General features: G+C 50.3%; 1 protein-coding gene across 2 annotated transcripts in view; it reads left to right on the top strand.

Annotated features, from left to right (window-relative positions):
- The window catches only part of TMEM189 (transmembrane protein 189), a 28,333-nt gene that overhangs the window by 13,073 nt on the left and 2,136 nt on the right, over positions 1–13,124 (top strand). The window contains exons 3-5 of one of the 2 annotated variants that reach the window (XM_006881633.1): positions 7,345–7,427; positions 8,905–9,049; positions 12,203–12,415. In XM_006881633.1, coding sequence (XP_006881695.1) covers positions 7,345–7,427; positions 8,905–9,049; positions 12,203–12,415 — 441 coding nt within the window. Of the gene's footprint in view, positions 1–7,344; positions 7,437–8,904; positions 9,050–12,202; positions 12,416–13,124 lie in introns of both variants that reach the window. The other variant, XM_006881632.1, reaches the window with a different exon arrangement.

Raw genomic sequence — 13,124 nt, 5'->3', positions numbered from 1 at the left:
CCTCATATTTCCCCCGTGTGACAAGAACTGCCCCATCGCTTCCCTGGGACTGCTACAGTGGACTTAGCACAGTGAGAAATTGTGGCGACGACGCAGATTACCCAGGGTTTTGTTCTGTATACACAGCGTTCCTGAATCAGAGCCACTCCACCATACCTGACAAATGCTACAGTCTTTGCCAGGTCTTTCTTCCTCACAGCCTGTGAGTGTATTCAAATCCCCAACCTGTGGGTTCGCTGCCAAGCATTTCACCATTGCACCTCCAGGGCTCCTCTGGGGGAGATGAGTACGATTAATATCCCCATTTCCTAAATCTGAACATAAGGCTCAGCAACATTATTGTGAATGGCCACTCACCACTAGCCCTGACTTGTCCCTGTCCCTTTGTGACCTTGGGCAGTCCTAACCCTCAGAGTCTGAGGTTCCTCCTTCGAAAGCTGGCATGTGGTAAAAGCTATGGCTTTGGGAGATGAAATCAGAGAACACACTTCTTTAAAAACATGGACTTTATTTCTTAGGGCCAATTTAGATTTCCAGATAGATTGAGATCATATAGAACTTCTGAATACTTCCCTCTCTATTATTAACATTAACTGTAGAGTGTTCATAGAGCTCTGCTGGCCTGTTGATAAGGAGCTATGCTGCAATCCCAAGGGCACGCAGTTCAAATCCACCAGCTGCCATGCAGGAGAAAGATGGGCAGTCTCCTTCCATGTGATTAATCTGCCTCTGAAAACCTGCCAGAGAATCATGTATGGGTTGGTTCCGACTCAACGGTACACAACAACATAGGGAGCTTGGGCGGCATAATCCATAGGGTCTTGCACTGTTAATCCAAAGGCTGATCGCCTCTGGCAGTTCTAATCCGCTCGCCGCTCTGAGGGAGAAAGATGACCAGTCTCTCTTGGAGCTCATTCATGGTCTCAGAAACCTTCTAGCATCAGCTGTGAGTTGGTTCTGGCTCAAAAGGCAATTAGTTCGTATTTTGGTTCAAAAAAACTCAGTGCCACCAAGTCCATTCCAGTTCACAGCGACCTTGTCGGACAGAGTAGACCTGCCCCGTAGGGTTTCCAAAGCTGTAAGGTTTATGGAAGCATTTTGCCATGTTTTATTTCCAAGAAGCAGCTGGTGGATTGGACCCACAGACCTTTCAGGTAGCTGTTGGGCGCTTCAGCCCCCCACAACACTGCCAGTAGTACTCTTAACCTTTAATAGGCTACATTTGTTGCAATTAATAGAACAAGTTGCATTATTGTCATTAATATGTTACTAAGTACAGTCCTTACTTTAAGGAACCCTGAATAGCATAATGTACCATGTGTCAGGCTGCTAACAGAAAGCTCAGTAGTTCAAGTCCACCAGCAGCTCAGTAGGAGACTGATAGGTGGTCTCCTCCCGTAAAGATTTCCAGCCTTGGAAACCTAGTGGAGGGTTGCTGGGTGCATTTGGCAGCACAGTGTTTTAAATACATGGCTGCCAACAGAAAGGTTGGCAACTCAAACCTGTTAGTCTCTTTGTGGGAGAAGAATGTGGCAATCTCCTTCCATAAAGGAAGTCCTAACAGATTCCCATAGTAGTTAGAGTTTGGTTGCTTATCACTGAGTTGGCAATATGAACCCACCAGCTGCTCTGGGGAAAAGAAGGGACTGTCTGCCCCCTGTAGAAATTTACAGCCTCCGAAGCCTATTCTGTCTTCTAGAGTCGCTGTGAGTCAGAATCAGCTCAGGACACGGGTTGGGTTTGGGGATTATCAGGTCCTGTGGGTCGGAATTGACAGCAACGATATTAAGGTCCATTCTTTACTCAGATTCTCTTAGCTTTCATCCCAAGATGCCCTTTTCTATCCCAGAATGCCACGTGATGCTTCTCAGGATGACAGGTCTCCTTAGGCTCCTTTTAGCTCCGACAATTTCTCAGACTGTCCTTGTGTTTGGAGACTTCAGCGGCCTTGAAGGGTCCAGATCACATACTCCGTAGTGTGCCGCTGTACTGGAATTGAGGTTTTCCTTCTGACTAGGTTTATGGGTTTGGGGAGGAAGATCTCAGAAGTAAAATACCTTCTTTATCACATCATAAAAAATCCAGCATAATTCATGACGGTTGGCAGTGGCCTTGATCCAGGGCTTCAGACAGCTGTGATTGAACCTGTTTAGTCTTGACCAACAAAGTAAAACCAGAACAGACACAGATTTTTAAAATGTAGGTGAAGCAGGATGATAGCCACCAAAGGAGGTGTGAGGAGGTGTGTCTGATTGAGGCCATGGGCTTTCCAGTCACGTGCTACGTATCTGAGAGCTGGACAGTGAATAAGGATGATGGAAGAAGAATTGATGTCTTTGAGCTGTGGTGTGAAGAAGAGTGCTGAACATCCCATGGAGAGCCAAGAAAACAAACAGATATGTCTTTGACATGGTGCAGCCGGAGTGCTCTTTGGAGGCAAAGAAGATATGGGGAACTCTGGTGGCCTAGTGGCAGGAAGCTGTACTGCAATCCCAGAGGTACATGTTCAAATCCACCAGATGCTCTGCCGGAGAAGGAGGGACAATTTCCTCCTGTACTTGTCAGATCTGATTTGACGGTACATGCACAAGAAATAATAATTTAAAAAAAAATAAGATAAAGCCTCCCCTCACATGCTTTGGGCATGTTGCTAGGAGGGGCTATTCCTTAGAGAGGGACATGGTTGGAAAAGTAGAGAGTCATCAAAGAAGAGGAAGACCCTCGACCAGGTGGATTGACACGATGACTGTCTTAATGGGCTCTAATGTGTCAGGAAATGTAAGGATGGTACAGGCTAGGGCAGGGTTTAGATCTGCGGGTCATACTCGACTCAACAGCACTTAACAATGGGAGAATTGCCTGAATGGGAGAAGTTACAGTTCAAAGGCCTGGAATTGGAGAGATGGTGTGCCCTTTCAGGAACCAGATGCAGGGAATTGGATTATTACCAGCTTTGTGGAGATAATGCTCATTTTTTTTTTTTTTTGAGATAATGCTCATTTGAAGCTGCAAAGTCAGCTGCCGTCTTTGAGCCGGCCACCGCCTTCTCTAACTCAGCTATTCAAGAGATTAGGTTGTTATGCACCTTTCACACTGCCCTAGTTTCCTAAGTAGGCGGAGGTGTTTCTAGTGTTTTTCTGGTCATCATCCCCACTCAGCCACATTTTAGAAATTAAGGTCCACTCCACTGTCCTTTCATGGACCCTTACTGAACCTGGAAGAACTGGCTTGAAGCCCCACCTTGATCACGTGCCTAAAGTTGCGTTTTTCATGTTTCTCTGCCGTGGGTGTTTCCCACCACCCTTCCTACTGTCCTCACTGGCAGGAAGCCAGCAAGCACAGCTCACACTTAAGACATGGGGTATTGGGCTTCCCAGCTATACCCTTTTAACACCTCAGCCGACTGCCTTTGGCCCAGGAAGTGCTCCATGTTAACATTAATAGGTATTACTAATGTTGTTTTTCAGATCTTTTTATCATCCTTTTTATCACCCATGAGGATCATGTAGTTCGTAACAGTGTAGAATTAAGAAAGATGTGGAACCAGTTTAGGGCTATTGAGAAATTAATGGAGCTCAGACACTTCCTGTTACCACAGGGCTTCATAACCAGTGACTGCTTAACACCTGTCAGAAGAAGAAGAAAAACACCAGAAACAAACCAGTATCTTCACCTGAGGAAATGAGGCCCTGTATCCTCATGAGCTTACTATGAGACTGGTCACAGCTTTGATTCCCCGTAGCTCCTGCGAAAACAACCCAACATCCAACAAGAGCCAAGTGAATGAATACACTGACTGGCACATACAACCAGTGAACTACTGCTATTGTTGTTGTTGTTGTTGTTGTTGTTGTGTGCTGTCCAGTCAGAACTGACTCATCGCTGGCCCTTCAGGGGGTTTTCAGACGCTGTCATTGCCCGGGAGGCGTTTGGATTAGCAACTCAGCTTCTGCCACTCTACCAGAGCCCCCGCACGGACGACTGGATCGGAAAAAAGCGTCACTGTTGATAGCATTGCCAACCCAAAGGCATGTAGTTCAAATCCTCCAGCTGCTCCATGGGAGGAAGATGGGCAGTCTCCTCCCGCATGATTAACTGACTCTGCAGACCCACTAGAGGGTCAGCTACAGGTCATTTGTGACTCGACAGCAGCAACAATGGTGAATCCATCAGCCAGAGGAAGCGGAACCCACTGAATGATAAATTCAGAAGGTGAAATGATCTGGTGCATATTAGCCCCGTGGGACAGGCGACAACTTCCCCGTTAGGTTTTTGCCTAGACTGTAATTTTTTTTTTTAAATTATATTATTTTTACGTGTACCGTCAAATCAGATCTGACTAGTACAGGAGGAGATTGCCCCCTCCTTCTCCAGCAGAGCATCTGTTGGATTTGAACCGTGTACTTCTGGGATTGCAGTGCAGCGTCTTGCCACTAGGCCACCAGAGCTCCCTAGATGGTAAATCTTAACAGGAGCACATTGCCTCGTTCTTCTCCTTTGGAGCAGCTAGCTGCTGGGTTCAAACTGCCAGAGTTTTGGTTAGCAGCTCACCACGTAACCCACTAAGCCAGCAGGGGTCTCACCTGCAGTAAGGAGGCATGGACTGTTTGTGTATAACGTAACTGCACGGATGATCTAGGGGCCTGCAGAGAGAAAGAAGCCAGATCCAGAAGAACACAGACTACATGGCCTTCTAGAACAAGCAAAATCCTTCTCCATGGATGTGGATGGATCCCCGGGTGCCTGGAGTCAGGCACGAGGAAGCCTGGCGGGGGCGCTGCAGACACCTTCCTGTCTGCTCTGTGTGCACGTAGGATCTGAGGGGTGGCAGGACAGGTGTGTCCCCGTGTGGAAAGGGATTGAGCCACTTACTTAGACCTGAAGCCTTGACTGTAAGCTGTGGATATTCACAATGTCACAAAAGGGGGGGGGGGCTTGTCTGAGCCTCCCGGGAAACCCAGCCCTCTGGAAACACGGACCCTGAACTCTAGGCCCTACCAGGCCACACCTCTGGGTGCCCCATCACCTCTTGTCCCCTATAAACGCAGCAGTGGAGGGCAGGAAGTGGCAGTTGGCGTCTATAAAGATTTACACAGTTTGGACACAGATGCTTTAGGACAGCCCCACTCTGTAGGTTTGCGGTGAGTCAGCGTAAACACCATGGTGCTGAGGTTTTCATTTGGCTTAAACGTGGCTCTTCCCATCCCAGCTTGAGATGAAGGGAGAATTGCTAAGACTTCTCTGAGCCTCTCTCCTCCGAGCAGTGCACATCATAACTGAGAACATTCCAGACGCTGACGAGGGCCAGGAAGGAAATAAAGCGGGAGCAGGTGACCATGGCGCACCCACCTGGGTCTGGGTGACCTTTGCCCTAAGTTCAAAGGCAGAGGAGGACACTTGAGGGAGAGGGCCAGGCAGAAGGAATGCCAGGTGCAAAGACCCTGCTTCCTCGTCCATCTCGGAGGAGCGAGGCAGGCCCGCCCTGGGCAGGCTGCTGAGTGCACCGGCCATCCGGACCTGCTGGACACTGACCTTTCTCCCCAAGTCCAGTCACCCATGCACAGGGTGACACACACCAGCCCAACCTTGGCTTCCACATTCCAGCAAGTCAATCTGCTGTGTCCCCATGTGGCGTGCCCCACCCACTCCCTCCTGTGTTTGGTGCCTCGGGGTGGTGTTCCTGGGCCTCTGCACTTAGTGTCCGTAGGGACCTGAACAATCACAAGCCCCACTCCCCGGAGGAGTCTCGGGGGGCCATCTCGATACCTTTGGCTTGCAGGTGCAGCTCTTACACTCTGCCTCCAGAGCTCTCTCCCGCTTGCCTGGTGGGTTGGATTTGCCTAACGAGGCAGAGAGGCCAGACCCGCCACTTCCTAACTGTGTGACCTCAGTCTTGTTATTTCTGCTCTTTAAGCCTCAGTTACTTGCTCTGTAAAATGGAAATAAAACAAGTACCAGCTTTCCCAATCCACCTCCTGCCATCCAAGTGATTCCAGCTCACAGTGACCCTGTGGGACAGAGTGGAAACCACTTCTGAGGTTCCAGTGTCTCCTCTTTCCCTCCTGGAGCAGCTGCTGGATTTGAACTTACAACCTTTTCATTAGCAACCAAGACAATTCATTGGGATCAAGCATGTAGAACACTTGTGCCTGACCCTGAGAAAGTGCTCAATAAATGGTAGTTTGGTGTGTTGTGGTTTTGTTTTTTAGTTCTCACCATTCTTTTTTATTAATTTTAATGAATGTTTACAGAGACGTAGGGTTTCTTATCATTCATTCTTACACTTTTCTCCCTGCCTTCCCCCTCCCCCCCAATTTACTCTTCTCCTTGAAAAGTAAAATTCTTTCATTGTTATGAAAGTCCCCCCAAGTCCACTGCACTGTGCAGCCTTCATTCTGGACTCCTATCATGACAATAACACCCAATCATATATCCCTTTTAAACAGTTCTCTCCATCTGTTTCAATGCAGTATACATCATTCCTTCCCTCCTTCTCTGTCTTCCCTCAACCCTGATGTCAGGCCTGTTTTCCAACAGTGACCCTATGCAGTATTTGTCCTTTTGTGACTGAGATATTTCACTCAGCAGAATGTCCTCCAGGGTCACCCATTTTGTGAAATATTTCATGAGTTCCTAGTTTTTCAATGAAGCGTAGTATTCCATTGTGTAGATATACCATTCGTTTGTTGATGGCCACTTGGGTTGTTTCCAGCTCTTTGCTATTGCGAATAAAGCCATGATAAACATGGGTGTGCACACTTTTATTTTCTAAGAAGCTGGGACACAGAAAGGTCAAGTAACATGTCCAATGTCACACAGTTAGTGGGTGACAAGACCGGAGTTCAAGGCCAGTTCTGAGAGCGCTAAACTTCTGCTGAACCCACAAGTGAGCACATGCTGCTGGGGTGTCTGAAGGGACCCATGAATCAGCATCTTAGGTCTCTTTGTTCCAGTTCTGAGTAATTAAGAACAAAAACAAGGAGACCACTGTTGGAGGCCAAATGACCGCATTGAAGGCAGGGGGTGCGGCATCTGTTGTAAGCCAGGAACTTCAGGCGCCACACCTCAGAGGAACCAGGTGTTCCCATCCCATCTCCCGAGCAGAGCAGCAGGATGGGCTTCCTGTGTAAAGTACTGAGGGCCCGGGCCCAGGAGGAGGCACCTGGCAGGGACTGGCTGAACTGAGCATGCGCAGTTTACATTCTGCAAGATCAGCCAGCAGATAGGTGCCTGCCTCGCCTGGAGCCAAGCAAGTCAGGGGGTGCTCAAGGGCTGACGTGTTAGGGGCGGGCAGGGTGTCCTATGTGCCCCCTGCCCCAGCTCACCTGTTCTTCTCCTCCACAGTCGCTGGAGCTCTGATCGCGGACTTGCTGTCTGGTCTGGTGCACTGGGGTGCCGACACGTGGGGCTCCGTGGAGCTGCCCATTGTGGGGAAGGTGAGTATCCCACAGCCCAGCTAACCCCGCAAGGAGGAAGGTGGGCTGTGTGACCTTGAGGGCATCCCCTTTCCCTCCAAGCTTTTGTTCTCCTGTCTGGAAGATGGGAACTTAGCATTCCAGCCTGCTTTCACCCCCAGTGCTGAGACTGGACCTAGAATCGTCTGGAAGGAAAAGCATTAGGGCACCAGAAGGTCAGAATCCATAGAAGCCTGTTTCACCCGAAGGCCTTGAATTTGAGGCCTGTGTTCCCTGACGCTCCCTCTTCTCCTCACTACTGTTTGGTTTTTATCTTTTATCAGTCAGATTTAGGGGTGGTGATAGAAAATCCAGCCCAAACTGGCTTACAAGGATATTGTCAAGACAATCAAGGCTATTGTACTGGAAAGTACATGTACTGGAAATTTCCACAGGTAGAGGCAAAATCAGGCAATGCTGGATCAAGGAGGACAGCCAGGAAGTTCTTAGAATAAGTCTGTCTCCATCTCTGCCTTTGGTCTCTTCTCTGCCACTGTCTTTTCTGCTTCACTGTCAGGTGCATTTTCCCCTCCTGAATTGGCCAGGCTGACCACCAACTGTCCTGCGTGTCCATCTTCTTAGCTCTCTCGTCCCGGTGGAAGGTCCTTCCCCGGTGCTATTGCTGGTAGTGACTTATCAACTCACTTCAGGCTTAGGTGTACAAAGTAAACTTGCCCCTTAGAATTTTCCAGACTAAATCAAAAGTCTCTGTAAATTTTCAAGGCCGGTCCGAGTGCAGTGGAGGCCGCAACTAATTGATCACAGCCAGTTACAGATTTCTGTAAATTTTCATTGAAATGAATCATAAATTTAAAAAAAAAAAAAGACTTTTCAACACTGTGACCCTTCAGAAATGTTCACTAGGCCCGTGTTCTGGGTTCTAACTGCCCACCTGTGGCTAGCAGTCCAGTACTAGTGAGAGACTCAGCCTTCCCCCCTTGTGACGGCCAAAGTCTAGTTGCTGGGGGAGGGAAGGGGGGTAAGATGCTCTTACTGGTCAGGTCTGGGTCACGTATTCACCTCTAGCTGGATGATGAAGTCAGTCCTATCAGCACCTAGTGGAGTAAGAGACAGAGAAAGGTGGTTACTCAAAGGAAGATCTTGGGTGCTGGGGAGGCAAAGGTCCCAGCCTGTTACCACGAGATGCCTGATGAGCTTAGGGCAGGGAAAAAGCGTGGAAGATGGTCTCCATGACCTCTCAGCACAGATGGCGAGACCGAGACCCAGAAAAGGGCGGTCATCACCCCTAAGATCATTTCAGCCCATCTTTGCTCCAGCCTGACCCCTGGCGGTTGGGTGTGATCTGTGTCCTGGGCAGGGGGATGGCGGGGAGGCAGGTTTGGGTGCCCAGCAGAAGGTGAGCCCAGGTAGGGTGCTCAGCATGTCGCGGAGCATGCTGGCCACCAGGGGTCACTGCCTGGACCACGTTCCCACTCCTGCCCCACCCCAGGCTTTTATCCGGCCGTTCCGGGAACACCACATCGACCCCACAGCCATCACACGACACGACTTCATCGAGACCAACGGGGACAACTGTCTGGTGACCCTGCTGCCACTGCTCAACATGGCCTACAAGTTCCGCACCCAGAGCCATGGTAAGGTGGGACCGGAGGGGGCACAGTCTGCTCCTGTCGTGTGGCTTGTCTGTATATGGTCCTTCACAGGGTTTTAAAATTCCTAGTTGGCCTCATAGAAAATTGGGACGTTTGACCTCAAAATCTGGGTTTGTAGCTTTTCTCGAGCAACTGGATCTAATCATCCCGGGCCCCTGGTCACTGACCCAGACCCATGTTCCGCAGTTTACCACAGTCCTCACTACTCCCCACTGCCCTCTGCCCATCTTGCTTGTTTAATGTCTGGTCTAGCTTTTGCTTTGGCTTCCCTGATGCAGTGACAGTGAGATTTGCTCCCTAGAGGGACGGTCCCTCAAGGTTCATGTTTGCAGACAGACCAGAAGATTGACAGACAAAAAGACATTCGCTTCAGGTTATTAAGAAGGGAAAGCTTACTGATTAGGGAAAGCAGTACCCCAAGAATCCCGTGGTGGTCGACCAGTAAGAAGATCCAACAAAAGGTGGGGGACGTAACTGACTGTCTTATGCCCTTAGACAAACAATCCCCAGTACATAGTTCATTTAAAGACTCCATAAGCTGATAGAGAATGCTAACAATATACGCTGCTTAGTCTAAGGACAAAGTCTGAGTGGATGCCTGCTCATCACTTTACCACAGTCCTCACTCCTCCCTGCTGCCCTCTGCCCCTCTTGCTTGGTGACATTTATGGTAACAGGTACATGTTAGAGAAGGTGCAACCACAGTGCTCCTTGGAGGTAAAGATGATAAAGCTTTGTCTCACAGGTTGCTGGGAGAGGCAATTCCTTAGAGACAGCATGTTTAGAAAGGTGGAGGGACAGCAAAAGAGTGGAAGACCTGCAGCTCGGATCGGCACAGTGAATGTCAGGGGCTCGAGTGGTCAGAGATTGTGAGCAGTGCACAGGATAGGACAGGGCTCAAATCTGTTCTTCACAGGGTCGCTAGGAATCATGCTCGACCCAAGAGCACCTGAGAACAAGTCTAAGGACAAAACCATCACTTGCTTCAACTGTACGCAGTTCTACGAGCATTGCCAAAAACAAAGAGCAAAAGGAGGCAGCATTCATTTTTTTTTTAAGAATGCTTAAGCAAAGTTTATTAAAGAAAGTGTAGCGAGACACTCCCACAGAGGAAGAGGCTCAGGAAGAAGGCAGCGCTGGGCTGCTATGTAGGGATTTTATATGGTTAGGGAAGCTCTGTCTGGATGGTTGGTCTCTGAATTTTTTTATTATTTTTTTTTATTTATTTTATCTGTGTGTACCGTCAAATCAGATCTGACTGGTACAGGAGGAGATTGCCCCTCCTTCTCCAGCAGAGCATTTGGTGGATTCAAACATCGTACCTCTGGGATTACAGTGCAGCTTCTTGACACTAGGCTGGTCTCTGAATTTTGCCACTGCTTTCCCCCTGTTTACCGGTGTAGTCGTTTACCGGCTGGGACTCGAAGATGCAGTGCTGCTCCTAGGATTTTGTTTTTCTCCTGCGTCCACCAGAAAGCTTGCTTCTGAAAAGGTGGCAGCATTCATTCTAAGGAAAAAAAACTAGAAAAAATAAGTCTAGTAAGAACTCTGGGAGCCTAGTGGTAAGGAGTTGGACTGCTAGTCAAAGGTAGGAGGTTCAAACCCAGTAGCTGCTCCATGGGAGAAAGCTGGGCGGTCTTCTCTCCTGAGATTTTCGGCCTCTGAAAACCTGCTGGATGGTGAGCCGTGTGTAGGTACCGACGTGATGGCACACGGTGACACCATGGCAACAGGAACTCACCTAGCTCAGCCTAAGTGTAGCCAGTTAGAGGCATTTCTGGCATTTCCCACACAAGCGGACAGGGGATAAAGGCTGTGGACTCGGTCTGAGTTTGGATCTTGGCCCTCCTTATTTTATAGGGGGTCTCCCTCGAAGCAAGCCACCTTCACCTCTCTGGGCCTCAAGGTCATTTGTAAGGTGCCAGATAATGTTCTGACTCCTCACAAGTCCTTAACCTTCAAGCACCTTCCTGTGAGTTCAAAGCCCCAACCTCCCAAGCCAGAGCCATTGCTGAGAGTCCCTTCCTTCCGTCAGGTTCCGAGGCTGAAAGTCTCCGCGGGAGGAGACCGCCTCACTTGCCGCTGTGGAACAGCTGGTGGATTAGAACTAAGGGCCGTTCAGTTGACAGCCCAACACTTAACCTGCTGTGCCACCAGGGCTCCTTCCTGTGTGGGTTGACAGTGTTAGGTGCCCCCAGGTCTACTGTGAGTCCTAGTGGCCCTGTGTACACAGATCTAAGCCCTGCCTGCTCCCCACCTCCCCAGACTCCATTGCATTCACACCCATCGTTGCCGTCATTCTGTCAGTCACGACTCTTACTGAGGGTCTTTCTCCTCTGACCTGTTTCTTTCCTGTGGGGGGTGGTGGTGGTGGTGGTTGTTGTTGTTGTTAGGTACCATCAAGTTGGAACCAACTTACAGCTAACCCTCCGGCAGGTTTTCAGAGGCAGTAAATCACATGAGAGGAGACTGCCCGTCCTTCTCCTGTGGAGCAGCTGGTAGATTCGAACCAAGTGCCTTGTAGGTTTGCAGCACAGCTCCTTACCACTAAGCCACCAGAGTCGTAGATGCTCGGACGCTAGAGGGTCTCCAGAGAATGGCCCTTGGCTCTGGCTGCGTTTCCTGGAGTTGAAAACCACAGACTGAAGGCCAGTGCCTTGTGCTTGGGCGGACTCCCTGAGGCTGCTCTCGCTCCAGAACTCTGCGCAGGTCAAGCTTCCTGGCCTTGTGCTCCTTCCTTGACTCCCTTCCATGTCCCAAGAGACTCACTCCCTCTGGAGGCCACAGGTGCAGAATTCCTGCCCCAAACTCTGCCAGGGAACCAGGGTAAGACGGCCTCTTAACTGAGGCTCAGAGAAGCGCTGTCTCAGACCCAAGAGCACGCAGCCAGGCGTTGTCGGCGCAGAGTCTACGCTGCTCCAGCATTCATAGCCATTACTCCTTCTAAGTCTGCTTTCTGTGCACTGAACGGAAGGGGAGGCTGAGGCCATCAGGGGTGGAGCCTGGCTTGTCTGAGGCCACAGGGAGGTGGAAGGAGAGTGCTGGGTGCCCTCCTGGGACAGGTGCTGCCCAGCGTGTCGAGGGCCAGGCCGGCGGTGAGTGACGTGCCCTGGGCGCCCTTTCCTCACCCCGCAGAAGCCCTGGAGCAGCTGTACCCCTGGGAGTGCTTCGTCTTCTGCCTGATCATCTTCAGCACCTTCACCAACCAGATCCACAAGTGGTCACACACGTACTTCGGCCTGCCGCGCTGGGTCACCCTCCTGCAGGACTGGCACGTCATCCTGCCCCGGAAACACCACCGCATCCACCACGTCTCGCCCCACGAGACCTACTTCTGCATCACCACAGGTGCGGCCCCGACCCTCCGGGAAGGTCCCCTCTCTCGGGACAGGGTCTCTTGAGCACCTGCTGTGTGCCTAACACATGCTGAGTGCTGAGGGTGTGACAGTACATGGGACGTGTGACCCCTCCCTCACTCTGCCTTCTGGAGCTGTGCTGCTGACTGCCTGCCCGTCCCTTGCCTGCCCATCCTCCGCCTAGCAAAGACTTACTCAGCACCTGCTATGTGATGGGCACTGCTCTAGGTGCGGGGGACACAGCCAGACACACGCACTGCCATCACAGCAGTTCGGACTCATGGCAGTCCTCTAGGACAGAGTCAAACTCCTCAGTGTTTCCAGGATTGTAAATCTTCATGAAAGCAGACCACCAGCCACATCTTCTTACTCCCTCAGAGCTGCTGGTGGACTCGAACCATTGACCTTTCTGCTAGCAGCCTAACGCTTAATCTGTTGTGCCACCAGGGCTCCTGTTGAGAGCTTTGTTGTTGTTCAATACCATCAAGTTGGAGCCGACTCTGCTCACTCTAGCAGGTTTTCAGAGGCTGTGAATCACCCAGGAGGAGATTGCCAGTCTTCTTCTGCAGAGCAGCTAGTGGATTCAAACCACATACGTGTGGAGTGGTAGCAGAGTTCCTCACCACTAAGCCATCAGGACTCCCTGAGAGCATGTTGTTACGTGCAGTTGAGTTGGAACCAGCCCGTAGCTAACCCTCCAG

This window comes from Elephantulus edwardii, unplaced genomic scaffold (genome assembly GCF_000299155.1).
Source record: "Elephantulus edwardii isolate Elephantulus edwardi_28Jun2011 unplaced genomic scaffold, EleEdw1.0 scaffold00015, whole genome shotgun sequence".
NCBI lineage: Eukaryota > Metazoa > Chordata > Mammalia > Macroscelidea > Macroscelididae > Elephantulus > Elephantulus edwardii.
The sequence above is the reverse complement of the archived record's forward strand: the minus strand, read 5'-3'. Positions and strand labels throughout refer to the sequence as shown.